This window comes from Phyllopteryx taeniolatus, chromosome 13, assembly GCF_024500385.1.
Source record: "Phyllopteryx taeniolatus isolate TA_2022b chromosome 13, UOR_Ptae_1.2, whole genome shotgun sequence".
NCBI lineage: Eukaryota > Metazoa > Chordata > Actinopteri > Syngnathiformes > Syngnathidae > Phyllopteryx > Phyllopteryx taeniolatus.
The window spans coordinates 16,757,096-16,784,696 of NC_084514.1; the positions used below are offsets into that span (position 1 = coordinate 16,757,096).

At 42.1% G+C, this 27,601-nt stretch overlaps 2 protein-coding genes across 4 annotated transcripts in view; one reads left to right on the forward strand and one right to left on the reverse strand.

Annotated features, from left to right (window-relative positions):
- LOC133488153 (fibroblast growth factor receptor-like 1) overlaps window positions 1–16,101 on the forward strand; it is a 37,701-nt gene extending 21,600 nt beyond the window's left edge. The window contains exons 3-7 of the mRNA XM_061795701.1: window positions 3,554–3,826; window positions 10,117–10,203; window positions 10,294–10,578; window positions 12,765–13,118; window positions 13,994–16,101. Of these exons, the coding sequence (XP_061651685.1) occupies window positions 3,554–3,826; window positions 10,117–10,203; window positions 10,294–10,578; window positions 12,765–13,118; window positions 13,994–14,400 (1,406 nt within the window). The 3' untranslated portion in view covers window positions 14,401–16,101. The remainder of the gene's footprint in view (window positions 1–3,553; window positions 3,827–10,116; window positions 10,204–10,293; window positions 10,579–12,764; window positions 13,119–13,993) is intronic.
- Window positions 16,102–17,857: 1,756 nt separating this feature from the next.
- Window positions 17,858–27,042, reverse strand: tacc3 (transforming, acidic coiled-coil containing protein 3). 3 transcript variants are annotated; one of them, XM_061795735.1, is made up of 17 exons: window positions 26,888–27,042; window positions 25,882–26,050; window positions 25,689–25,816; window positions 25,539–25,585; window positions 24,057–25,071; window positions 23,920–23,974; window positions 23,371–23,503; window positions 22,585–22,643; window positions 22,368–22,501; window positions 22,232–22,274; window positions 21,990–22,115; window positions 20,099–20,166; window positions 19,152–19,195; window positions 18,919–19,079; window positions 18,734–18,840; window positions 18,533–18,653; window positions 17,858–18,457 (listed from the first exon to the last, which is right to left on the reverse strand). In XM_061795735.1, exons 2-17 carry the CDS (start codon window positions 26,047–26,049, stop codon window positions 18,392–18,394), a joined length of 2,475 nt encoding a protein of 824 aa, XP_061651719.1. In that variant the 5' UTR covers window position 26,050; window positions 26,888–27,042; the 3' UTR covers window positions 17,858–18,391. The 3 variants fall into 3 exon arrangements, with proteins under 3 accessions (XP_061651719.1, XP_061651716.1, XP_061651718.1); XM_061795732.1 differs by having other exon boundaries at window positions 25,539–25,588; XM_061795734.1 differs by having other exon boundaries at window positions 25,539–25,588; window positions 26,843–27,021.
- Between the last annotated feature and the right edge of the window lie 559 nt (window positions 27,043–27,601).

Here is a 27,601-nt window from a genome sequence, read left to right on the forward strand (position 1 = left end):
TTTATATATGTGAATGTGAGTCACCAATATCAAGAAATCTTTGATCAATACCTTTTTGCTCAAACCAGCTGCCCACATGTTGTATATGTAGCTCCCATCCATCTGTCGGCAATATGACGGGTGAAACAACCAGATGGAGTTACCTGGCTCAACTCCCCCCTTTTTTTGAAGCCCCATCAGTAAAGTTCTTGTTTACCACTATGTGTGAAATGCACTGGAGGAATGTGACTGTGTGTTTGTTTGAGCGTGTGTGCATGCATTGGGAGAAGCCATGTGTACATACCCTCCCCATTGTTTTTACTGCAACCAGAGCAGGCCATTTGTTCGGAGGCCCAGACGAGCGATAGGGTTTTGTTGCATTTGATTGGCCGTCTGGTCCGCTCAGCGTTTCAGGGTTTTGTTTAGCTTTCATGGGGCGGGGCTGGGGATGGGGGCTTGCTTGGTGCCCGGTGTTGTGCGAGCAGTAGTGCGGGCCTCCCAACACCATCACAGGGTGTTTCAGCCTGCTTCACTACACCGGATCTGAGGGAGCAGACCCCAGCCAATTAAAACCCGCTGTTGTCCGCCGAAGTGTGACCCGCCCGGTGCACCCTCATACAGCTTTGATCTCTTGCACGCTACACAAAAAGTCGAGCCAGAACACTTTTCCCTCTATGTGCAGGCTGTGGACGACAGGCCCTGTCCAATTATTACAATCTGGTTTCAGCATTTCTGGGTAATCAGACAAGAAAATGACAAATTACCGTGCTCTCATTCCATCTGCCCCTGACCAAGCTGTTATTTCATTCAATTTTTTTGAGCCATACTTCAACAATGAACTCTTGTACCCAAGCAAATCTGTAAAACTGAGGGGGTTTTCGCTTTAAAAAAATACATATTTCATTAATTGAAGGGTGTTCTGTTGATTTTCCCAAATGAAGGCTGTAATCATCCTTAAATGCGTAATTGTTAAATCTGCTGATCAAATTTCTTAAAAATGCCACAGACAAAAAAAGGTTGCTGAATTATAGTATTTTCCATTTTTAGCATAACTGAGAGAGGATGACTTTGTGAAAAATACTACAGTTATGCTCATATGTTTACAACACTGTTTACAATTTGTGAATGGCAAATTTTAGGAAAACATGACTGAACCAGGCTATCATTATTTTCTTCATTGCTATATTTGTCTTAATGATTGTTCTACTCGGAAATGCCTTATAGTTTAAGTTAAATACCATTAAAAATGAATGTGTTTTGCCTGATCACTCATGTTTGTCATGTCTTTAAAGAATGGTACACCTTCAAAATTCTGCCAGACTAATGAAACTTATGAGCACAATTATATATAAAAATATAACAAAATGTCTGCAGAATTGTTATTATTGTGATATTTTTAGGTACAAAAGCATGCAATGAAATTGCACATACAGTGGAGCAAAAAAAGTATTTAGTCAGCCACCAATTGTGCAACTTAAAAAGATGAGAGAGGCCTCATAGGTGTACCACACCTGTGAGAGACAAAATGAGGGGAAAAAAATCCAGAAAATCACATTGTCTGATTTTTAAAGAATTTATTAGCAAATTATGGTGGAAAATAAGTATTTGGTCAATGACAAAAGTTCATCTCAATGCTTTATTATATTGTATATTATATTATTATTATTATATTATATTATATACCCTATACAGCGGTCAAAGGTTTTCTGTAAGTCTTCACAAGGTTTTCACACACTGTTGCTGGTATTTTGGCCCATTCCTCCAAGCAGATCTCCTCTAGAGCAGTGATGTTTTGGGGCTGTCGCTGGGCAACACAGACTTTCAACTCCCTCCAAATATTTTCTATGGGGTTGAGATCTGGAGACTGGCTAGGCTACTCCAGGGCCTTGAAATGCTTCTTACGAAGCCGGAGTCATTCTTTGCCCGGGCGATGTGTTTGGGATCGTTGTCACGCTGAAAGACCCAGCCACGTTTCAGCTTAAAGGCCCGTGCTGATGGAAGGAGGTTTTCACTCCAAATCTCACGATGCATGGCCCCATTCATTCTTTCCTTTACACGGATCAGTCGTCCTGGTCCCTTTGCAGGAAAACAGCCCCAAAGCATGATGTTTCCACCCCCATGCTTCACAGTAGGTATGGTGTTCTTTGGGTGCAACTCAGCATTCTTTCTCCCCCAAACACGACAATTGGAGTTTTTACCAAAAAGTCATCTGCCCATGTGACATTCTCCAAATCCTCTTCTGGATCATCCAAATAAGAGGAGCCTCTTAAAGAAGAAGTTACAGGTCTGTGAGAGCCAGAAATCTTGCTTGTTTGTCGGTGACCAAATACTTATTTTACAGAGGAATGTACCAATTAATTCATTAAAAATCAGACAATGTGATTTTCTGGATTTTTTTTCTCTCACTTTGTCTCTCATAGGTGAGGTATACCTATGATCAAAATGACAGGCTTCTCTCATCTTTTTAAGTGGGAGAACTTGCACAATTGGTTGCTGACTAAATACTTTTTTGCCCCACTGTAAATAATAAGCAATTCCAATCATTCTTCCAGCGACCTGATGCCCTCTCAATGTAGCAATTGAGTGAATTGAGTAGACCAGATGTGTCAAACTCATTTTGTAGTTATGTTATGCTCAGAGGTGGCACCGTGGCCGACTGGTTAGCAAATCTGCCTGAGGACCCGGGTTCAAATCCGGCCTCGCCTGTGTGGAGTTTGCATGTTCTCCCCATGCCTGCGTGGGTTTTCTCTGGGTACTGCGGTTTCCTCCTACATCCCAAAAACATGCACGGTAGGTTAATTGAAGACTCTAAATTGCCAGTAGGTGTGAATGTGAGTGCGAATGGTTGTTTGTTTATATGTGCCCTGCGATTGGCTGGCGACCGGTTCCTCTCACCCAGAGTCAGCTGGGATAGACTCCAGCACGGCGGCGACTCTAGTGAGCATAAGCGGTACGGAAGATGAATGAATGAATCTTATGCTCAGAGGGCAGAAAAGAAAGTGAAAACCATATAAATGTATGTCATATTATTATTACATATGCACAATTATAGCTATTGTTAGCAGCACATTTTATTTGAAATCAGAAGTCATGGAAAATTGAGGCAAGCAAGTTGGATGATATGTAACTATTGTGCAATTAATGTCAAGAAGGCATTTGGTGCAGAATCCAGAATCAAGTCAGTGATCCTTTTACTATTAAAGGCATAATATGCAGTTTTCAACCTGCTAGCAATATTGGAATGTAGCCTCATTTCAGACCCCAAGCACGAGTACCACTGCATCCTGCTGTCTCCCTCAAGCGTGCAACGTAAATTAGGGGAATCGTATGGGGCCAGAGAAGGGGTATTTTTTAAAAGATCATTTTAATAACATTCTACTGTCTACTGTCAGGTGTTTTTTTCAAAACTGCAAACTCTCCCTTTAAGGTCGTATGATGTGAAAATGTTTATGATGCATATTTAAGCGTAGTTGTTATGCTTCTTTTAAACCACATTTATTTTGTAGAGCAAGCATTCAAGTATTACTTTCTGTGAGTTGATGGTTGTGACGTGTATCTGTGTCTGCATCCTCAGGACCTCCGCGCATGTCTGAGAAGGTTTTTCAGCGACAGACAGTCCGGCTCGGGACTGCCATCAAGCTACCTTGCCCGGTGGAAGGAGACCCGCCGCCACTCATCATGTGGACCAAAGACGGGCGCAACATCCACAGTGGCTGGATCCGTTTCCGCATCCTCCGCATGGGCCTGAAGATCAAGGAGGTGGAGGCGGACGACACGGGCACATACATTTGTAAAGCCACTAATGGCTTTGGCAGCATCAACGTCAACTACACTCTCATCATCATCGGTAAGTACAGTTTTTTTTTTTTTTCTAAATGAACGCATCAAGTGGCCAATAATGTATCACGAGTCACTTAACATCCATCCATCCATCCATTTTCTATACTGCTTGTCTACATGAGTGTCACAGGTGAGCCAGAACCTATCCCAGCTGATTTTGGGCTAGAGTTGCGGTACACCCTGGAATTGCAGGGCATATATTGAGAGACGACTATTCACACCTATGGACGATTTCAATCTTCACTTATTCTAACAGGCATTTTTATTTGAATCGAAAACCCACGTAAGCACAAGGAGAACATGCAAACTCCACACAGGAAGGCTGAAGCCAAGATTTCAACCTTGAACCCAAGAACTGTGAGGCAGATGTCCTCAAATCTGTGCTGCCCATCATGTAGCAGTACTTTATTAGTCGCATATGTGAAATGTAGCCATTTCAGCAGCAAAAACCAAGCTAGGATTATCAACATAAAAAGATAAATGCTAGCCACTCGTAAACCATCCTGCCCATGTAAACCACTTACAATTGAAAACATGAAAATGATCAAACACTCAACTTGAATGAAAGAACTTGTGCAAAGGTGAGTCGCATTAGCAATGTGTCTTACGCATTTCACTTTCTAGTATTCTTATTTGTCAAACATGTAAGATAGATAGATAGAAATGAATCAATCCAAACCTCTGTAAAACAGGAAAACAATAAAACACTACACAACAAAAAACAACATTACATTTTGATAACGAGTAACAATGAATGTGTTGACGACGGAGACGTACTGATTTGAATGTGATTCTCTTCTACTGTACTGTTCTAATGTTCGTCTCTTAACACCCCTTGTTTGGGCTAGTCCTCCTCTTAGAATAAATGCTGTCGAAAAGACACAAAAAAGTTCTTTGACGCTCACGCAACTGAGGTCTCGTGAGGTCCGCTGAGCCCTCACGTGATATGCTGACCTCTTGTGTGATGTCATGCAAACTCCCAGGTTTCCTAAGCACATGGTCTTCTGCACATTCCGAATTTGTACAACCACAGGTGTGTTGGACTGCATTTCAGTGCAAGAAGCAGAACATGAAGCATTAATATAGTGTAAACCTTAAATCTTGAACATTGCACGCAGGGTCCGAAATTAACACTCGCCGTTCGCCAAATGCAACTAAATTATCCGTTTGGCGAGTGAATCTTAGAGCGCTACTCTCCATGAATTTTTGCTACCACGTACACAAACATACACGCACAAATCATTGCCCAGTGGCGTTTGTCCTGGAGCCAGTAATATTGGAGCAGGGTGTAAAAAATTAATTTCGGCCCCTAATTGCCCATTTATCTTTTAAAAATATTATTAGTGAACATTTGACCACACTGCGGTGTTAAAAGACAACACACCCAACCCCCCCCCCCCCCCCCCCCAGAGGTGAGGGTCGAGAGCAAGTGGATTTACAGTGCTTTAGTTGTGAATCCTTTCCTGGTTGAGTGTGTTACAGCCGCTACCTCTCAGCACCCAAAGTCAACAGCGGCACGGGATATTCTTTCATACTAGTTCATCCTTGATGAATCAAATGGATCTGGAGCTCTTCCTCCTCCGTAGGCTACTCTCGCCGTCAGCAGGAGCGCCACCATAAGAAACGCAGTCAGTGTAAATAGCTAGCTTGGTTTTCAGACAGTCACAAAGCTCTTGAATGAGGCGTAAAGGGTGAAATGTGGCCGGCAATGGCCTTTGTGTGTGTAGCGGGTGCATTTCCTTTTGGGCTGGAGCGAAGCATGATGAATGAGCGGAGCGGAGCGTGAAGGCTGTATTTAGTCTAATTACTCTAAGATGCCTAATTAGGGCCAGAGAATGCGCACGGTCGCTCGCCTTAGAAGAAGAACCATAATCACGCAGATGTGGAAGAACGTCAGAAAAAGGTGCTTTACTGTATGTAATAAAGCAGGCTTGTGTGTTGCGAATAGACTGGACGGATGTTTATTTCCAGTCTCCCTTAGTACTTCAAAGAACGGGTGTCTGCTGAATGTGCTAAAATGAAAGGTTTGAGTGGAGGCACAGAGCCAGCTTTTAATGTCAAGGTTCGTTGTCCACTCGCACTACGCCGCCGCATATCATAAAAGTCGGGTGTGTTTACGCCATCACATAAAGGCTGTTAAGAGTTTTTACAAATGCTTTCAAGTGGAGCTGAATCGGAATTGATCACACGACACCAGCAGCGTGTCATTTTAAGCCTGCTCGAAGGTCCCGCTACCACTGCTGCTCTGTTTTTATTTTATTTGAAGAGTGTAAATATAGATACTTTCTAGTGGGGCGCTGATCTTCAGAGGAAAGCGAGGGGGTCATAGTTCAAGATGTAGGGTTTATCAGTCATTTGTGCGAGTGTTGTATTGATTTGGCAGAAATGGATTGCTTGTAGTAATACACTACAAAACAATAAATGAAGGAGATATGCGGTATTACATTACCACTCTCGTGCAGCTATCCATCCATGCGTTTTCTATACCGCTAATCCTCATTAGGGTCTTTTTATGCCTAGGAAAAAATAGGGTCCTTGAATCAACTAATTTAAATTGATTTAACCATTGTTAAATACAGTGGAATATCTATTGTTGAACAGAGTCCATTTACAAGCAAACAATTTTTGCCATTGTTGGTTTTTCCTTCAAAACACCTTTTGTTAACTGTAATAAGTCTAAAAGGGTGATAATGACTTTATAATACCAATAAATGCAACTAAAATAAAACAGAATTTTGCATACCTGGTCCAAACTTTTAAGTTTTGTGAATTTAGAGGCCCATCCTGAAAATATTGATTGAACTTGGCATTTAACATTGGAGGTTCCATGTGTAGTAGCCATCCTATCAGTTTGTTATTATCTCAGGGTCACACAGAAAACAACTAACAATGAATGAAATCGTAGAAGCTGCTTAAATTGAGGACCCCCAAAATGTTTGAATACAGTGTAGCACATGTTCGGCGATCGTGCGGCAAAACCAAAAAGATGTACAAGTTGCAGATAAAGATACATAAGATCAGTATGGATGTGCGGAGGGGCGTAAGTGGGAGGTGGGTCCGTTCCCCATCTGCCAGCGGACAGCCTGTCCTCCCTCAAGCTATCTGAAGAATCTGGTCAGTCGGTGCAACATGGCGCCTCCTCAATCCCTCCAGCTGGCTGTTTAGGCCTGTTTAGGGTGGTCTCTTGACAACTGGCCTCATCACTTCCAGGCTCCCCCTCCAGGATCGAGCTGTGCTTGCAGCAGCCTCCCGCATCACACATATAAACATGGGACCGTTGTGTTTATGTGTGAATTTTATTCAGAAGAATTCAGAGCTGATCGTATTTCTATATTTTGCTCCACTCCGGTGATGATTTCAGGCTAAACAGTGTGTCCTGCGTGTCCCTGATCACCTGTGGAAGCGCAGTGTGATGAACTTTCCCCTCATGTTACAATGTCGCCATCAACATCTGGAGCTCATTGTGGCCCCAATTCATCCAGGCTTTTTCCTGTGATTCAGCTGGCACAGGAGGCCAGGGACCTGTTTCCTGTAGCTGGATTTGTGAATGAAGTGGGAGCGGATGGCGTCAGCCCCCCAAACACTGTAACAAGAGCATGCAAGGATTCAGGGCAGATTGCATTTTAAGCTTTTTTTCCCCTAGGTTTACGCATGTTCTTGATTCATGAATCCTGGACTTTTAAATATCACCTAGTACTTATAATAGGAACCTATTAATGTGCGCCACAAATTAAAGTTGCAGCTTGTATTCACATAGCAATCCACGTGCTTTTCCTGTTACTTTAGAAGCATCTTTTCTAAAACAACAATGACTGGGCAGCTGTGTGATGTCCAACCTCACCTCTGACTACAACCTAGTTAGTCAACATTGTGTCAATTCAATAGTGGCAAGGTGGTTATCAATAACCCATGCATAAAGGGCACAATTGTTTCCCCAAATTTGCCAAAACATTGAGAGGAAATTGAGTTCTGGGGGCAAAACGGTAAAAAGAAACCCCGGCAATGAGGGGACCATGTTCTATTTGGATTGTGAGGTTCAGGAACTGGGAGGAATGTGGAGCGCCTGAGCAACAGAGGGAGATTTCTTCCAGTGCAGAATGTTTTTTAAAGGAATGGGTTATTATAGTTGGCCAGTTGAGGGCCTTTCAAATAGCTGTGACATCATGGCTAGGCCTGGTGGTGCAGGGGACAAACAAAGGAGGGTTTGTACCTCGAACCTGCCGGAGCTTTGACGCTTTCAGAGGGGTGGAGGGACGAGGGGGGGTTACAAGTCCCATCTGCTCTCTTTACCTGACCCAGTGGAACCTGGCGAGGTACTGGAGCATGCCAAACTGTATCTAAACAACTTCAGCATGTGGCTAAGCGACGTCCGAAAAGTTTATAAGGCACTGACTGTGCTGATGCGTCGACCTTGGCACACAGTTTGTGTGCAGTGCAAAAACATGAGTTCCAAATGTTATATCACTTCAGTGTTACACTATACATGTAGACAAAATTGTCGATAGCCTTTTGTTAAAGAAAGAAAACCCCACAATGTTCACAAATAACTGGAATTTGCTCAAATGCGTATTGACAAGGCACAAGTCCTTTGGAAAGATGAGACAAAACTTTTTGGGCAAGACCCATCGACTCTATGTTTAAGGATGCAAAAAAAAAAAAGCATCAAAACAAAAGAGCATCTACTGTGAAACATGGAGAAGGAATGGTTAATGTCTGGGGCGGCATTATTCAGTCCAATGTACAATGTCAGAAAGCTTGGTCTCAAGATGAAGACCCTAAACCCACAGCTAAAATCACCCAACAATAGCTAAGTACAAAACATCAGACTATTCCAGAGTTACCTTTTGTAAGTTAGCTTTGATGAGCCCTGATCTAAAACCCTGTTCAACATCTGTGGAAGTAGCTGAAACATGCAGTCTGGAAAGGGAACCATTCAAATCCGAGACAGCTCGAGCAGTTTTCTTAGGAGCAACCAAAATACTAACAAATACTACTTGTCAACTGGTGAACAAGTTTCATTGAGACTTATGCAAATCCTTTGATCGCAGTGATTACTTCAAAAGGTTGCGCAACAAAATGAAAGTATCATAATTTTTGTCCAATAGAAAAGGCTTTCTCCACAAAGTTGGAAGCATAAAATTGTCCAAACGGTTTAAATAAGAGTTGCATCTCAAGACTTGTCCATATAGCGTATCCTTTCTTTAATTCATTCACTGCCATTGACGGCTGTTGAATTCAAATATCCATGTTAACACGGAGGACTGGCAGTGAATTTAACAATCATATATATATAACATCTATTTCCAGACAGAGATTGTAGGTGACCCGTTCCTTTTAATTCATCACTGCCTAATTTCAAAGGTCGGGTTTCAGTCATTATAGTTTCCGTAAGCTGCATCTTAACTGCGCTGCATGATGTCAGCCAGTGACATAAACTCCACAGCTGTCTCTCCTGGAATTGCGCTCATGAACAACGGATCACGTTACTTCCAAATGCTACACAGTCCGACCCGAGCGTGCTTCCCGATATCTGTACAAATACTGAGTTTACTGAGATGGCGCCAAGAAGGTGCTTGGGTGATACGGTCAGAGCGTCACTTTAATGTAAATGTGGCGCCTTCTTTGCTTTCACGGCACTGTGCTTCCTAGTGTTCCCACATTAAAGGGCTGATGGCGGGGGCTGCCATGCGAGGTACCAACAGGCTCCTTGGGGGCAACTTAGAGGTCTTGCTCAAGGTCACCGAGGGCCTATTTTTTCCTCGAATACGACTGGACTAACGTACTATATGTCCTAATAGATGTTTCTATATGCATATAAAGTACTTCACTTTTTGTACAGCAGGCTGTCATTACCAGCTGATCAGCTGTTAATTTCTGCCACCTCCGATAGCGTTCCAGGCCTTTCTCTGCATCTTTTTGCTGCTTTCTCCAGCATCAGTCCCAAAAAGAGCCTCGCCTGCCTGTTAGACGTCTAATGAAATCTTCTATCACACCGCTGTGCACTGTCAAGCCGGCAGGCTACCAGCCGGTGGCCAGCGTGCGCTACTCCTCCACAAATATGCCGCCTTAGAAGGAGCAGGGCGTTTGGGTAACATCGTAAGATTTTACAAAAAGTGCAAAGTTAGTTCGTTTTTCAGCGAATAGGTACTAGTTCGGTTCGACATAAATAATTGCAAGTAGGTGAGCTTACAAATGGTGAATCGAGAATCAGCGGGGGTTTGCCGTATACGGTATAACAAAATTCAATTCATCCATAATCTACTACTCTAACGTGTTATTTTCCTGTTGTTTCACCAGATGACTCAGGTTCTGATAGGAGCAGACCCGCTGTGTATGATGGGGCACATTCAGAGCGTGGTTCTGATGGCTTGGTAGAAAAGCTTGGTAAGTCTTGCGCCATGCAAGTCAATGGTAGTTAAGTAGTGATTTGATCAGAGAAATGAGAAATTCTCTTTTTTTGTTTGTGGTCAATAGTGCGCCCCCGCTTCACCCAGCCTGCTAAAATGAGGAAGAGGGTGATAGCCCGACCTGTGGGAAGCTCAGTACGCCTCAAATGCACGGCCAGCGGGACCCCTCGGCCGGACATCGTATGGCTGAAGGACGGCCAGCCGCTGACCGAGCAAGAGGTTGGCGAGGGTCGCCAGAACAAGTGGACCCTGACCCTGAAGAACCTGACGCCCGAGCACAGTGGCAGATACACCTGCACGGTGTCCAATCGGGCGGGAGAAATCAACGCCACATATAAAGTGGAGGTCATACGTGAGTATCGTAATCAATGGTGTTAAAGATGCAAACTAGTATGGTACTCAGTAATATATATATAATATATACATACATAAAAAATATATATAAAATCAAGTATGGATAACGCGCATCCTTATAATCAGGTGGACAAAAAAAAGGACTGCACTTCACTCCAAAGTGCAGTGTTCACAAATTGGCATTGAAATGCATATGTCAAACTTAGATTAGTTGTTACTGTGCAATTGTATGTACCCTGTGATTGGCTGGCAGCCAGTACAAGGTGTACAACACCTTGGAAAAAGGATGGTTGAAAATAATGGGAAGTATCATTAATGTTTTTTCCTATATATAGCGATGATTGCTTAATAGTTGTTTTATCATTTCGCCCAATATTAATCATAATATCTCAAATGGCTCTCTGACTGCTCCGTGTACTTAGTTGAGCGTAGAGCCAGCCCTGCCAAGGTTCAACAGTTCACGCAAGTAAATACAAAATTGTTGTTATAGATCTTTGCTCTGATATGCACTTGAAACTTGATATTTCCATGCAAAATAGCCATCATCATATGAGTACATGTAGATACGGTGGTGTAAAAAGTGTTTGCCCCCTTCCTAAATTCTTATTTTTTTTTGCATGTTTGTCACCCTTGTTTCCCATCATCAAACTAATGTAAATATTAGTCGTAAAACACATAAGTAAACAGAAAATGTAGGTTTTAAATGTTTTTTTTATTATTAAGGGAGGGGAAAAAATCCACACCAACATGGCCCTGTGTGAAAAAGTGATTGCCCTCCTGTTAAAACATAACTGAGGTTTATCATACCTGATAGCCACAGCCAAGCCTGAGACTGCCACACCTGTTCTCAATCAAGAAATCACTTAAATAGGACCTGCCTGACAAAGTCAAGTCGACCAAAAGATCCTCAAAAGCTAGACATCATGCCGAGATCTAAAGAAATACAGGAAAGTGAAGAATTGAGATCTATCAATGTGGAAAAGGTTGTGAAGCCATTTCTAAAGCTTTGGGACTCCAGCGAACCACAGTGAGAGCCATTATCCACAAATGGCAAAAGCATAGAACAGTGGTGAACCTTCCCAGGAGTGGCCAGCCGACCAAGATTACCCCGAGAGCGCAGCGACAACTCATCCAATCCTCATCACAAAAGACCCCACAATAATATCCAAAGAACTGCAGGCCTCAGTCAAGGTCAGTGTTTATGACTCCAACATAAGAAAGAGACTGGGCAAAAAGAGGAAAACCACTGCTGAGCAAAAAGAACTAAGGCTCGTCTCAATTTTGCAAGAAGACATCCTGAAGACTTTTGGGAAAATACTCTGTGGCCTGACGAGACAAAAGTTGAACTTTTTGGAAGGAGTGTGTCCCATTACATCTGGTGTACAAGTAACACCGCATTTGAATGCAGTTGTTGCTGCTAAGAGGCGCCGCACCAGTTATTAGGTTGATGGGGCAATCACTTTTTCACACCACTGTAGAACAATTACATATCTGGATAGCACCTATCAAGCGCTTCAATATGATGTGGAAGTCAATGTAGCTCAATGGAAAGCTGCCATTTGCAGTATGGGGGGGGGCAGTTCCATTGGGACTCGTGTGGCTCCCCGCCAAAAATGAAACTGCATTGGATGTAGTTTTTTTGTGCAAGTATACATGTCGGACGTAAACTGCATACACGAGTCCAGCATGCTCATAATTGCTCTAACAGCGGGTCTGACTTTGTTTTTTAACAGCGGAAGTCTTGTAACCTTTTAAACAATCTGTGATCTACTGTACCCACTCCTGACTTATGATCACATCTTCGCCACATGCTGCTGGGTGAATGTGCGTAGTCACGTATATGAGAAGCACATTGAGGAAGCGGGCAGGAGAGCGAGGCCTTGTCCCGTGGCGCTTGCTCTGGGGAGTTGGGGGGGGCGCAAGACGGGCTTTATCTCAAAGAACCTCCACCCAATCTGGATCTGATTAAAGGCCAGCTGCCTGCACTGTACAACCAGGAGCACAGAAGGAGAGGAACCTAATCGCACATACTTATGGTGTTACATGTGGTTCTCCATCGTCTGTGTCCGTCTGTCAGCGTAGTTAGCTTGAGGCCAAGTGCTGTATGGGCATCCTCCTGCATCCTCCTGCATCCACAGAAGGGCTGTCTGATAAAAAGCCCGTCTCTGTTTGTGGTGTGTGCAGAAAGGACCAACTCCAAACCGGTTCTGACAGGCACTCACCCTCTCAACACGACGGTGAACTACGGAGGCACCACGTCGTTCCAGTGCAAAGTGAGGAGCGACGTCAAGCCGGTTATCCAGTGGCTGAAGCGCGTGGAGACTAATGAGGAGAGCCGCTACAACTCCACCATTGAAGTGGGAGACCACCGCTTTGTGGTGCTGCCCACAGGGGAGGTGTGGTCGCGACCCGACGGCTCCTACCTCAACAAGCTGCTCATTACTCGCGCCAAGGAGGAGGATGCCGGCATGTACATCTGCTTAGGTGCCAACACCATGGGGTACAGCTTCCGCAGCGCCTTCCTCACTGTGCTGCCAGGTGAGAGCCCGGAAATGCATCTTTCGAGCTGAACTCAGCAGCTTAGCGTTCTTCACTCACTGCAATACACTTGCTATATAAATGCATCCAATAGAAGGGCTCCATCAAAAATACATAAATACAAAAGACAGTTTTGGCAGGGAGGTATTTGGTCTTTTATTGCGGTTGTCGTTTTCACTGCTGTAGCGCGGCGTTCTTATTGGGAAACAACATTTTATGGCGCCGCATATCATACCATGCTTTTTCATTGAACCTTCAGCAACATGTAAGAAGTGGAGTTCCCCGGCCACTGTACCTGCAGTTATGTTACGATATTACAAAGAGAGGAAACGGGTGAGAAATAAAAAGAAACATTCTTTGAGAGGCTGTTGGCAATGATCAACCCATTCACTGACTGCACCTCTGCATTGCAGCTGCAGAGACTCTCCACGCTTCACTTTTTTGCCACAGCTACATTTGAAATGAATAACATAGTTGTGTCCTATTGTAAAACACAATATACATACTGTATATAGTATGTTAATATGGCCAAGATGGTGGCTGGATGGGACTTTGTACATGGAAACTTAATTTTGATTGCAAACGATTATGTGATACAACATGGCATCTGCGACATTGCGAAACTGTTCAGCTGTGATTCAAATTTCCAATGGCAGCCAAACTAGTTGCCAATGGTTGGCCTCTCAAGAAAACCAGTTGCAGAACCCCCGCACACTATGTGAAAGTTCAGTCGCGTTGCTCGCCCTTCGGTTGATTCAAGACCAAATCTGGGGTGTCGACCTTATTTTTGTCATGGGGCCACATCATAGTTATGGTTTCTTTCAGGGGGCCATTAGGACTGTAGAAACCACCTCAATGTATGTCATATTTTGCAGACACCAAGCCTCCCATCACGCCCATCTTTCCCGCGGCCTCCAGCTCCCTGCCATGGCCGGTCATCATCGGCATCCCCGCTGGAATCGTGTTCATCTTCGGCACCGTGCTGCTTTGGTTCTGCCAGAGTAGAAAGCAGTGCCCCCCTCCCGTCGGCCCCGCCGCCGCGGCCCCCCACCGGGTGCCGGTGTGTCGAGAGCGGGAGCGAGGCTGCGCCGCCGCGGACAAAGACTGCGTGAGCTCCGTGAACTACGAGGAGTACCTGGCGCAGCAGCAGCAGCAGCTCCTCCTCAACCAGGGAGGCGCCGCCAAGATCTATCCCAAAATCTACACTGACATTCACACGCACACACACTCCCACGTGGACGGCAAAGTACATCAGCATCAACACATTCATTTCCAGTGTTAGCGAATCCAAAAACAAACAAACAAAAACTTTTCACGGTGGGACATTTGTCAGGGGAAAACAACCCTAAATTGGCCAGTCATATGACAACATCGTGACATTTGGTGCTGTCACTTTTATTTTGTATTTCTGTGTGCGTCCACATTGTCAGACTCTCACGACACTAAAGATCCATCAGTCCTTGCTGTGCACTTAATTTAAAAAGGACGTTCGGTGTGAGTGTGAGTGTGAATGCAGCTGGCTGTTCGGGCCGAATGAGAAAGGTCTTCTTCTGCAAAGCCGTTTCACCTCCTGCTTCATCAGCTGTCAAGGTTCAAAATGGTACTGGAGGTGTACAAAAGGGCTCGTTACGTCCTACTCAGGTTGTCCTTTTGTCAAATATGCTTCGTATTTTGGAATGCTGACCACTATCTTATCACACTAAATGGCTCAAATATTAGGTACGCCTGCACAATCCAAAGAAAAGCAATTCAGGATTTGTGTTCCTGCAAGGGTAATTAATAAGGCTCAGTTGAAGGACACTGTCAGAGAGGTATTCATTTAGCAATTATTGTGTTTGCAGTTCACAGACAAACGCCTCTCCGTGTAATACAATGGAAACCGCAATAATATTAAGCAACAACCTAGCAAACATCACTAGATATGTCATGTCAAGATGAACATTGGAAATGACTACAAATTGGAAAATGTATTGAACTTGATTTGTAAGTAAATATAAAAAAAAAAAAACATGTCTCTTGGTCATCCTGTAAGGCCATAAACACCATAAATAATGCCAAATCGAGAAAGCCCCCATGAAGACCGTTAATGTGAGGTGTGAAGCGATCGGGGTTTGTGAGTGACCTTATTAGTTGTCAACTTTGTCACGTGGTGCTGCCCCTAAAGGTCAAGTTAGATAGCTGAGCGGCTACTACATGTCCAACACAGGAGTGATGATCAGAGAAAACTTCATCATTCGCTTACTGTATATGCGGAATATCAAGCTCTTTTGTGAGTCTAATACAAGGTGGAGATTGGTGATATTTCTGAGCAAAAATATGTTTTTGGGTCATTATGTCATCATATAAGTGAATATTGACCCCCAAAAAAACGTTATATGTGGAAAGCTCTCATGAAGGCGTTAAATTTGTGGTGTGACTCAATGTTGTTTGTGGCAAACCGTTTTCTGATAGTGTTACTCAAAACTGAGTATTATCTCTGCCAAGGCCAAATAAATAAATATTGCCTAATGTGTACCTAATGAGGTGTCTGGCGCGTGTACCAACATTGTCCAAGACTGCAAGGCATGAGTGAAGTATGTTTCAGTTTTACCTGGGGGGGGGGGGGGGGGGGAAAGGTCCTTTTAAATGTTCTACCTAAAAATCCTACCATTAGTCATGTTTAGAGTTCTCAACCAATGAGAGTTTGTGAAGCCCCACTCATTTCTAATCAAACTCAGTCATGAATTCTTAATTTATTTTGATTTTTTTTAAAAATGTATCAAAAGAAGTTTATTTTTCCGAGTAAGGCGTTTTACGTTTCTATGTCATGTAATTATAAAGTATACTTTGTGATGTCGTGTTTAGTATATTTGAAGTACAGTTTATTCATATTTAGTTGATTTAGTTAATTGTGTATGCAAATAGTTCTATTTTTAACAATCCCAAATGTTCTGTTATGAAATCATATCGTTTGGTGATTTGAGTAAATGAACGAAAAGTGGCATTTGTGTGTTCATGTGTGTTCATGTGTGTGTGTGTTAGAGCAGTGTTGGGCAAGCTACTTGGAAAATGGAGAGAGCTCAGCTACAAGTTATTCTACATTGAAGCTTCACTAAAACAGGCAAAGATACAATAAATTGACAATATCATTATATAGCAATGCTTTGTTTAGTTTTTTTTAATCATCAAAGCAAATTTTGTAATTCTACTATTGAGGTATGCATGAACAATTAATGACCCTGTAAAGTGAATTCTGGCTGCTTTAGAGCATCGCGTTGACGGCCGTGAGTGCGCGCACGTCGCCCAGAGAAAGGCAGATGAGTTGAGGGGTGGGGGGGGGGTACAGTGGCTTCGCCGCTTTAAAGCGAGCGCCTCGTTGGCGCGGTTTGGAGAAGAAGTGGGATATAGCATCAGAGGCTTTAAGCAGGTATATTTCGCAGCTTAGACATGTAAATATGTGTAAGCGTAAAAGTAGCATCAATTTTTGCAGGTCATAGTAGTGGAATTTGATTGAGGCCTTAATTCAAGGTGGAGGGAATTATGAACAGTTCAAAATACCAGCCGCGGTTTGCACAAAACTTTCAGGCTTCTGCTACAAAGTAAAATAAATGTCAGGAAAAATGTTAAGCTTGGTAGTTTGTTTGTGTGTGTTTGCATGTACACGCTTTGTGTGTGACGCTGAGGGCAACCAGCAGCGCAGACACACAAGTGACAGGGATAAAGGACTTTTCTTCAGTCTTTCTTTTTTTCGCAGATGAGTGACGGGCCCCGCTTAGCCAGCACTGGACGACCAGCGAGCGGCCATTTCTCATTTATGCGACTCTAATGTTCCCCTTTAGAGCTCGCTCGGATTTCCTTTCAGCGTTTCGGGAAGCGCATTGTCCTGCTGAGCTGAAGAAGAGCCGCATTGTGCACCGGGGGAGCTCCGGTTTTGTCCGGAGGATTGCACGCTGATGACGATGACTGGCTCCGCAAATGGACTTTTTAATGTAGTAGTTGGCTCTCTGGTAGACTGGTACATTACACTTGACAAGTGTAGATCAGGTGGCTTGGTGATGAAATGCAGCATCCACGAAAAGAATGATCATGCAATGAAATCTCTACGTACTTGCTTTAAGTGTGTGTGTGTAGACACAGAACACGCAATCAAATATGGAATTTGAATTGACCATTGCAATGAAGCATCATTCCAATGGCAAAAACTTGACCGACTCTAAAAGCAATGCAAGTAAATACTGCCCTCTGGTGGCTTATGTTTACTGCAATATACTAAAATCTCTTCGACAGAAAAAATAGGAAATCGATCCATTTATTACGATTACCATAAACGGTCAGTTCAACAAATAGTGATCATTTAGATTCGTTTGCTTTTAGTGTTTTCATGACTTTTAATAATGGACCAACTTAATATTTTTCTGTTGAAATAACACAAAATGAAACTGTATTACATAGAGTTCCATTCAAGTGAATGTTGTAGTGCATTTTGATGAAGGTCACTGTGAAGCATATTTTTTGTGGACACAAAATAATTACAATAAAGTAACTAAAATGATGTTCATGTCTACATAGGCCAACTTAGTATTTCTGTTCAATTTGCATTGGATTACTTGACAGTTTAAATTTGTTTGTCATTTGTGATAAAAGTAAAATTGATTAATAAAATGTATCAATAAATTTGTGTTGCACACCTCAATTGTATTATTTGTTTTTTCAAGTAGAAACATTTTTCAAACTGATAATTTTTTTTATAATACATAAAATGTGAACACTATGAAATACTTTATTTTCATCATTGCTGAAAACCTTTATTGAGCCGAGGCACATATGCATGAGAAAAAAGTCCTATGGCATACCACCAAACAAGTGTCAAAATTACACTATGTACCTTTTGCCATCAAGTTGACGGCAGATATTGACAAACATGTATAAACTGTTGCAACTGCAAAAAAAATAACAAAATAATCCAAGCCCAGAAGTGCAGTAGGCGAGGAACATCTAAATATATTCTTATTACATTACAATGTTGCCCTGTCACCAAAATTAAATCAAGTCTCATGCATGTAGAAGAAAACCGCTTTTGAATACTTGTACTGTACTATAACGGCTGCTGTGCATGACAGGGCTAACTAACAAAATTCAAAACAAGCAATTTGCACAGGTTAAACCTCTTTATTTACTCTTATTGTACAGTATTTTAAAAACATTGACAAAAGGCAAACATAACTTCACAACAGAATGAAAAGTGATGAGACCAACAGTAAAAGGAGACATACAACATGTACAAGTGAAGTCACTCAGCCTTTCTGGACGTTGCTGATGAGTTCATCACAGAGTTTGGTCAGCTCTTCAGCCTCCTTCACCTACATTCAAATAAGTGTAAATGTAATAAGTAGCTAGCCCGTATAGTCTATTCAAATGTGTCTCCGTGTATTCACCTTCTGGTCCAGGTTCTTCTCCAGCGAGTGCACCTTCATCTGCTCACGCCGCAGCTGGACTTGCAGCGCAGACACCTCCGTCTTGTTCTTGGAGCGCACCTCAGCTATTTCCTCATTGGCCCTATTGGAAACGACATCGTCGGTATGACCGGGTAAAGCGTTGTGCGGGTTTAATCTAGCCAACTGTGTGAGCATTCTTACTGGCCAATTTTCTCCTCAGCGTGGGCTTTGAGGGTCTGGTACCGCTTCTCCTCCTTTTTGATTCTCCCCAGGTAGTCCTGAGCACAAACTTTCAGGGTCTCCTCATTCTGGGGGAAAGGAAATGCATCAAATATCAAAATCCGTCGATCGTGTTAATGCCATTCAACCAAGGTTGCCGTTCTGACCTTTTTGTAACCCTCGATGATCTCCTTGTACTTGTCCAGCCGTCTAAAAAGGTCAGAGAGGGACCTCTCCATGGCGTTGAGGTCACTGGAGACCTGCTCCTTCTCCAACAGCACCTCATCCAGCTTGGCCTGGGAAGCCTCGCGCTCCTTCTCTTGGTCCGCTGAAAAACATCCACGTAATGTCACACCATCTTATCTACAACGCTTGATAACATGCATTTGTTTTTACTCACCTATCATTTTTGCAACGATGAGCTCAAATTCTGCTATTATTTTCCTGTCGGGAAGAGGGAAATGTCAGCTGATAGATAGATATTCTATACATAGATCATTTAACACTTGAGCTCTCAGCTCTGCAATTTATTCTCATGGATTACAGATCAAGTAATCCTCCGCTCTATCATGGTTCTTGCTTTGCGGTCCCGCTATATTGCAGATATTTATTACAGTCTTTTATACTGTTTGTACAATATGTTGTGTTTGCTCTCATTCTGTATGGACAATAGTGTTGGTTTCTATTTTGTGCAATGTACATCTTGTACACAAACAACAAAAGAAGAAATGGAATTAAATCTCTGGCATGCTATTTCTACAATATATATTATCTACTATTATATTTCTTATATCGGCGGCCGACTGGTTAGCATATCTGCCTCACAGTTGTGAGGACTGGTTCAAATCCGGCCTTGCCTGTGTGGAGTTTGCATGTTCTCCCTGTGCCTGCGTGGGTTTTCTCTGGGTCCTCCCACATCCCAAAAACATGCGCGAATACTGAAGAAATCATTTACTTCTGAGTTTTTGTAGAAAAAAGAAAAATTAGGGTCACATTAAAAATCTATCAAAATATGGTACTTTCAAAACGATAGGTTAATCTTCAATACTTGGTTGGGAATCCCTTTACTTTAATCACTGCCTCGGTGCAGCGTGTCATTGAGGCAATCAGCCTGTGACATTGCCTGGGAGTTATGGAAGCCCAGATTTCCTTGCTGTCAGTTCTTCTTCTTCTTCAGTAACATTTTGCAAATATCATATCTTGAGTCACTGTCAATCAAAACTAGGGGGTGCCATGGTCATGCTGTAAGTCATCAAAAAAAATAGTGCGACCAACTGAAAAAGTTGGTCGCACCGGTGCTACTAGTGCAAAGCCCTGATTTCATAAAAAGAATGAGTTTCCCCCCACCTCATTTCCTGACCATCGTCTTGTAACTGGTTGTACTTTGCACACATTTGCTCCTCTTTTTCCTTTGCCTGTAGAACAAAGCAGACAATTTAATACACTGACAACCATACGCTTGCATTGAAGTGTAAAAATCGATTGAGAATTATGAGCAACTTTGGGGTTATTTCTAAAAACTGACAATCCCCCCCCCCCCCATAGGACATATACGACAAATTACCCTTTTTAAAAAATAAAAAATTTTTTTTTTTTTTTTAAAAAGCAGTTAACACTGTTATTGATACAAGCGTTTTAAATCTCATCTGCGTCTATAATGAAAACGTAGACATGACAAGTTTCCTTTGAATGAAGAGTACTACCATTTACATTTCACTTCGAGTGTGAATGGCTGCTTGTCTATGTGCCGTACAATTGGCTGGTGAACAGCTCAAGGTGAAGCCTGCCTCTCGCCCAGTCAGCTCACCGACAACCCTCATGTGGATAATAAGCATTGGAGAAAATGGAGGATTTCGATGAATGGTTGATATTCACGGATTTCTCTCAATTTAACTATCAAGGACATATTAAGAAGTCTTGTATAATAATAATAACAACAACAATATATATATACAAATCTGTAGAATTTGAACATTCAGTGCCACAAATTGCACATTTTCACGTCTTTTACAGTTTTTGACGGGGAGGGGTGCGGTAGAGTCTGATGCTGCTCTATCATTGTCAAGCTTGCAGACAATGTTAATGAGGCAAAAACGCCAGTAGATAGCAGTGATGCACCATTTTACAATTAAGATCACTCCCAGTTTGCTCAGTCCAACACAATACAACATATGAGTTACGAGAAGGAAACGGCGGCCATCGCAGGCTGCAAGTCGACTAGTTGAAGCATTTGACACTCGAACAGATGATGTATAACTTGACATGATATCCGTTGAGTAGCGTCACTCACGGCGCAAGTGTATCTGTATATATATATATGTTTCTACTTTGCAATCAAAGCCATCCAAATGTTTTAGGCGGTTCATGGAATAAAACTACTGTTCAGATGCTAGAGATGTCATGAAAGCAAAACATATTTCCAAACTATCTGCTTCATATAGTTTTGTAAAAAAAAAAAAAAATTCTCTGGTTTCTGGGAGAAACAGCCAAATTCAGTAAAACCAATATATTACTCCTCATTTCTCAAGAAAGTAAACTTTTTTCCCCATGGTGAAATAGAGAGTCTATTCTTTCATTTTGTGTATAAATAAATCAGAATATTCTGTGGGTGTCGGGGGGAAACAAAAACACCGCTTTCTCAGCTCTTCATCTTCAGGAAAACTACATTATAGTATGTCATAATGTATAAAGTCAGCTAAGCAACCAACAACAATCAGAGTACAGGTAGTTACTTTTGAGCAATTTAGTTAAATAAAGGCTTCATGGTTTCACATTATTACACAAATATAGGACTCAAGAGTACTAGTCACAAAATGTGCTAATTATATATACTAAGTTTATATTAAAATGGCCAAATACAATAAAAAGTAATTGTTTGGTTCTAATCCCATGAGACCTGGCTTCTCATCTCCAAGCAACAAATGAACGAGACCTCATCACCAATTTCCACATCCAATAAGGTGGGCGACATCAGCAGAAGACTGAAAGCTCAATGTGTCTGTGGCGCCCATTATTTGAGTCTGCTACTTTCACAAGTCACAGTTTTGCAATCTTAATTACATGTCATCAAATGAATTTCATCTATTAGCAATAGCAGCGATTATGATTCAAAAACAATAATGGTGCCATTTTCTAGTATTCTGTACACTTGGTTTTAGCCCAGAAGCACACTTGCTGATTTTGTCAACCACCAAAGAAGAAAACTTTTTGGTTGTAAATGTCACCCAGAAGGTCATACCTCAGCCTGGACTTTGGCGATGGCCGCTTCCATGTCTTTCTGGCTGTATTTGAGCACTTCAATGATGTCCTCTGTGCTTGCAGGCTGAGCGAAAGCTGGGACGAGGCTTTTGAGTATTTGGGGAGTCTGCAGGAGAGGAAAACAAAAACATGGGAAGCATTTGACTGCATGTCCCCAATCAACAACTGTTAACAGTCAATGGATTGACTGATCAGTGACGCACAGCCGTAGGAGTGACTTACAGGAGCTGTCGTAGAGTCGCTAGGTGTTGGTAGAGTTTCAAACCTGAATTGGGCAGAACGATGGAAGCGTTTCTATTTCAAACACGTTATTTGCTGTCCAGGAGGTGCATCCATACGTTCATTCAATCATTCCTACCGGGACATGAGAGAAGTAGGCCGAGGAGCTTGTAGTGGAACAACAGGGCCTCCCCCACACTTCTTCGGACTCTCCCTCAGGAGGGGGTCAAATTTAAGGTACAAGGACTGTTTGCGCAGTGCAGACTCCTTGAACTTGTCACATTAAAAAAAAAGTCAATATTCCAACAAATAGATAAAATGTTTGCATCAACTCGTAGAAATAGTAAATCACTCACGCTGCTTGAGCCAAACTGTTCAAGGTAGTCGATTTGTTCCTCAAAATTGTTGGACATAACTACAGAGGAAAAAAAAAAACAAATGAGGAAAAAGGTGAACTCAGGCCACGCTGAAAACTAAATGAAACTATAACTAAAAAGGGAGGTGTGGGGGGTTGGGGGGGGGCTAAATAAAAAAAAGTTTCAAAATTCATGTGAGACCAAAAGCAGATTTCTCCAAAATAGAAACTTTAACTCCTCAGAATCATCTTTATTTGCCAAGTATGTCCAAAAAAAACACAAGGAATTTGTCTCCGGTAGTTGGAGCCGCTCTGGTATGAGAACAGACAAGTCAATTGACAGAGAACACTTTTGAAACAAAGACATTGAGGAAAACAGTCACTGAGCAATAAAGGGTTGCTAGTTATCTGGTAATGCTGGTACAATTTTTTTTTGACAATTATGCAAAATGATGGAGAGTCCTCTTGAACTTAGAGCAGTTCTTATGACTAATCTCGCAATAGTCCGGTGCAATGACCATTGTGCAAAGGGCGCCGAGACTTGAAGGAGTGTATGCAGTTTAAAGTGACGAGTAGTGCGATAATCTTTATTCTAACATTTCACTTATTATTTTCTTTTTTTTTCTTTTTCATTGAGTGTGACCCTAATGCGCAGTCATCCGGACGCATGTAATTTCATGATAAAAAAAATAGTAAAGACGAGATACATATCACATTGAGCTCTTTTTGATAGTCATTTGAAACTGAAGATGGAAAACAATTTGATCATCATAGAATATGTACTTACACTCAGTCCCAGGCACAAAATCCTCATCGAAATTTGACAAGTTAGTCTGTAGTTGTCGTTCGGAACAATTATTTGTAGGCCTTTCAGTTTTGGGTGGCAAACCATGATTGTCACAAGCAGTCTTGTCAACTGTCTGTCAATATAAGAACAAGATTTAAAAATAAATAAATAAACAAATAAATCATCATCACAAAAGAAATAAGTCTCTTCATCCCTCCGCGGGAGAACCATTTCTAAAAGGATTCATATTACCATAAACTCCAGCTATTCACAGGGGATAGGGACCAAATCATATCGTGAATAGCGTAAATCTAAATTTGCTAGCTTGAGCTTTTTAATTACCACTTGGCAGAGCAAAAATCTACAGGGGCAGGACACTAACCTTAGTGGCACCTTAGCACGCCAAAAAGAGCTAAAAAAATATGCTGAGATTCCACGAATGGGTGAGTTGTTTTAGCAAGTAGGTGGTGATCGGTTCCACCGGGGGGAGATAAAATAATGGACTGGACATGGAAACCCTAACCATGATTAGGAGAGGGTTCATTGTACCTGCTCTTGTAGCACTCCAGTGTGCGCTTCAGCTGTGGACATGCTCTCATTGGCACTACAGGTGGGAAAGAAGCTTATTTAGAGGTGAACTACTTCACAATACAATAAAACTCAGACTCCATTCAGTGTTGGCGTACCGAGCAGGTGCCTTGTGTGTTGTGTTATGTGGAGGGCTAGTGTGCAGGCTGCTCGTGGGAGAGTTGTTGATATTGGACTTTGTGCCAAAGGGGTTAAAGTCAGGATTGTCCAGTTTTTCAAAGTCTAAAGAGTATACGGATTTGGGGGCGCTCGCATCTGCGTCATCACTGGCGGGAAACTTGTCTGAGTCAACTGCTGGCACCTTGGTGTTGGCCTTCCCCTCTTCGGGCTTGAGCCTATGTGGTCCTTTGCCAAACTTTTTGGGCCGAGGCTTCTGTTTGAGCTCACCATCATTAAAGTCTAACTCTAGCTTGACCGGGCCTTTCTTGATGGGCGGGGCCGCCGGTCGGGGTTCCGCATCGGTCCCTTGAGCGTCAGATGGAGCAGGGCTCAGAGAGGCGATGGGCTTAAAGTCTACTTGAAGGGGTACCTCTTCATCTTCAGGCTTTAGCTGGGCCTCCTCTGTGTGGGATTCATGATCTGGTGCTTTCTTCACCAGGACAGGGGAATTCTGGATTTTGGGGCCCCCAGGTTTAAAGGGATCCATTGTGTCAATGTTGTCAAAATCAATGTTGTAGGATCCTTTTGAAGGCAGGGGTGCATCTTCCACAAAACTGTTTGAAGGTTGGTTTTCATCACCTCTGTAGAATGTCTTGGCGGGGACCTCGTCGGGTATGGCGCTGCGCGACTCTTGCTCCACGGCTAGAACCGTCACCATGGTGACCACGCTGCTGTCTGCTGAGCTGACCTCATTGGAGACATTGACGAGTGAGTTGTCTACAGAGCGGGTGAAGGGAAGAGTCTCATCTAATGTCGAATCCGACTTGTTGGTGGGCTCCACACATGAATTGTCTGGCTGTTTGGGAGAAGGGTTCTCAATTGGAGGCCTCGGGGGTGAGAGGAACATTTTATTTGAACCTTTGAAAGGGTTCATGTTGTCCAGGTTGTCAAAGTCCAACTGGTAATCTCCTTTGCTTTGTATTGGCATGTCATCGTCGGGATAGGAGGATAGTTCTGTGACAATAAAGAAAAGCATACAGTACATGTATGAACTAAATTGAATTGTTTTAAACATGTACAATCTTGAATTCAGCCAAAAGTTTCTGAAAAAAAGATGTCTTTTTTTCCATTTCTTTTTAACCTGTCCTGTTCAGCTGCATGGACTTGCAGAATGATGGATCTGTATGACTTTTGTGCAGTAACAGTTTTGCTGTGCAACGGGAGAGTTTGAAATACACCCTCTCCTTATTTTTAAATGGTTTAATTATTCTGTATATTACAAATGCAGCCAGACAGAAAATAGTTTTAGGGGACAGACAGAACAGACAAGGGGAATACGGGTGCGAACCACAGAAGAACAATAGTTAGCGAGTCTCGATATTTGAGCACAAGTAGCGTTGCAACAGTCAAAACGTGTTCTTGCTTGTGGATGTGTGGGGGGCAAATAAGAGAATATACAATTATGGAACCGCATACACTACCTTGTATGGGACCATCCAGTTCCTGTGATGTCTCTTGTGGCAAAGCACTACTGGGGGGGGGGGGGGGGGGGGGGAAAGAAAAAAAAAAGAAAAGGGGTTAAAATGGTTTATGATGCCATAGATGCATTTTAACTAACTAACTGTACATACTTTGTCGAGTCCAAATTCAAGGACTTCATTACTTTTGTGCACTCGTCCACACTTGTCATTTTAACCAACTTTGTAGGAGATATAATCCTTTTCGTGACTGGGTCTCTTCTTGGAGTCTGGAAACAAACCTAAACATCAAAAACAAGTTTAGTAAGAGGTAAAAACTAAAAGAGATGCCAGTGTGATGGTGTACCTTCGCACTCTTCGGCACAGTCTTGCTGGGGAGGTTCTCCGTCTGACGCAGGATGGACGGCCTCCCGGTCGGCTGCTCTAGTTCGAAAATGTCCTCGCTTGTGCCTCTGTGCTTTCCTCCTCTGGGGCAGATGCCACTATTCTCATCATTCACCTCAACGGAGCTCATCCTGTGTAAACAGAGGAACAGTGTTACCGACAACTCACTGGAAGCTCTCAGAAAAGCACTGAGGGGCGGGGGTCTCTAGTAAAGCTGCACCCTGTTGATAAGAAACAATTTTGTAAGTTTGTACCAAAATGAGGACGAGGGAAAGCCAGACAGTCTGCTTGATAAGGTGAAATCCTGTTGGTATGTACAGCAAATGTTTGGATAAAATGAAAAGGCTAAAGGTGACTATTTTTACAAAAATTGGGAACCAGAAATAAGACCGTTAATGACACACACTTTAGTGTGTACATTATCCCCGTGTAGATGATTGTATATTTAAAAATAAATAGTTACTGTAGTTTGAAGTGGCCCGCCCCCTATGACCAATGTTACCCATGAGAAGACTACCTAAGAAACAGTCACGTGACATCCTCACGAGTTTAAGCCTTTCAAATTTTCACATGGTGTCACCGACAAAACAATACGACGTCAGTTGCTCATCAATTGAGAACGAAATATTCGCCTTTGTCACGGTACGAGACTTGAGTACCTATGTCATCTCAATTTGTGGTAGTCCACGCAGGCTACAACGCAGGGGAAAGCCGAGGGCTAACGTTGTACATGAAAAGACATTCAAACAGCTAACTTTTTAAATTGGTTAATTGAACGAGTTGCACTTGTTAACGTTCACTTCCACACACACTTTTAGTTTAACGGCTACTGTACATTGGCACAGACAACCTGGAGCGTTACCGTCCCAATTAACGAGCACAAACAATAATAGCTAACGGTAAATAGTAAATAACTCACAAACCTGTTGTGGAGGGGGGGAATTATCACAACAATATTTGCCACGTACCTCAAACTAACCAAAAAAGGCAACTCCACAGTGGAAAAAGTCGGAATGACGTACTGTCGAAACACCCTAGCATTGCCGGTGAAAGAAGACGGTTTGCTTTTTAAACAGCTAGAAACAGGCCAGTAAGCGCTTTAGGAAAATTCAAAGTAGCCAATAAGGTGAAACCCGGAAATGACACACGACGCCTGCGCATTAATGAACTGCTATTATTAAGAAGGTTCGCGTTGTTTCATAGCCACGTTGAGGGATGTAAATTTAAACCACAAATGAAGAGTTTAGTTACATTTTTGAAATTAATTTTTCTATTAATTTACCTCATTACATAATTGGTAAAGGCTTTATTGTAGCCTTCTGCTCTAACTCCAGCTATCTGCAAGTTTTTCCTCACTGCATCTAGAAATAATATTATTAAAATAATATGCAATATAATACATACAAATACATTTTATAATAATATGCTTTTTTATTATATATATATATATATATATGTATATATATATATATATATATAATTGGTTATGTATTCATTGTAAATGACAATAGAAACAAATAATAATAAATTAAACACTATTACTTTTACATTTTGAAATAGTATTTAATGTATTAAAAATTGGTGAATGATTTTATTGTAAATAATAAACTACACAATTTTACATATGCATTTAACATTTCTATTTTTTATTACAAAATGAAATTTTAAAAACTAGAATTATT

What these genes read in the sequence shown, in the direction of transcription:
- tacc3 (XM_061795732.1), bottom strand. Translation starts at nt 26,049, where the DNA reads ATGAGCTCCGTTGAGGTGAATGATGAGAATAGTGGCATCTGCCCCAGA. An exon ending in GACGATGGTCAGGAAATGAG is followed by an intron (nt 19,196 to 20,098) that starts GTGGGGGGAAAC and finishes TCTTCCCGACAG; the next exon opens with GAAAATAATAGCAGAATTTG. An exon ending in TCATCGAGGGTTACAAAAAG is followed by an intron (nt 18,841 to 18,918) that starts GTCAGAACGGCA and finishes CCTTTCCCCCAG; the next exon opens with AATGAGGAGACCCTGAAAGT.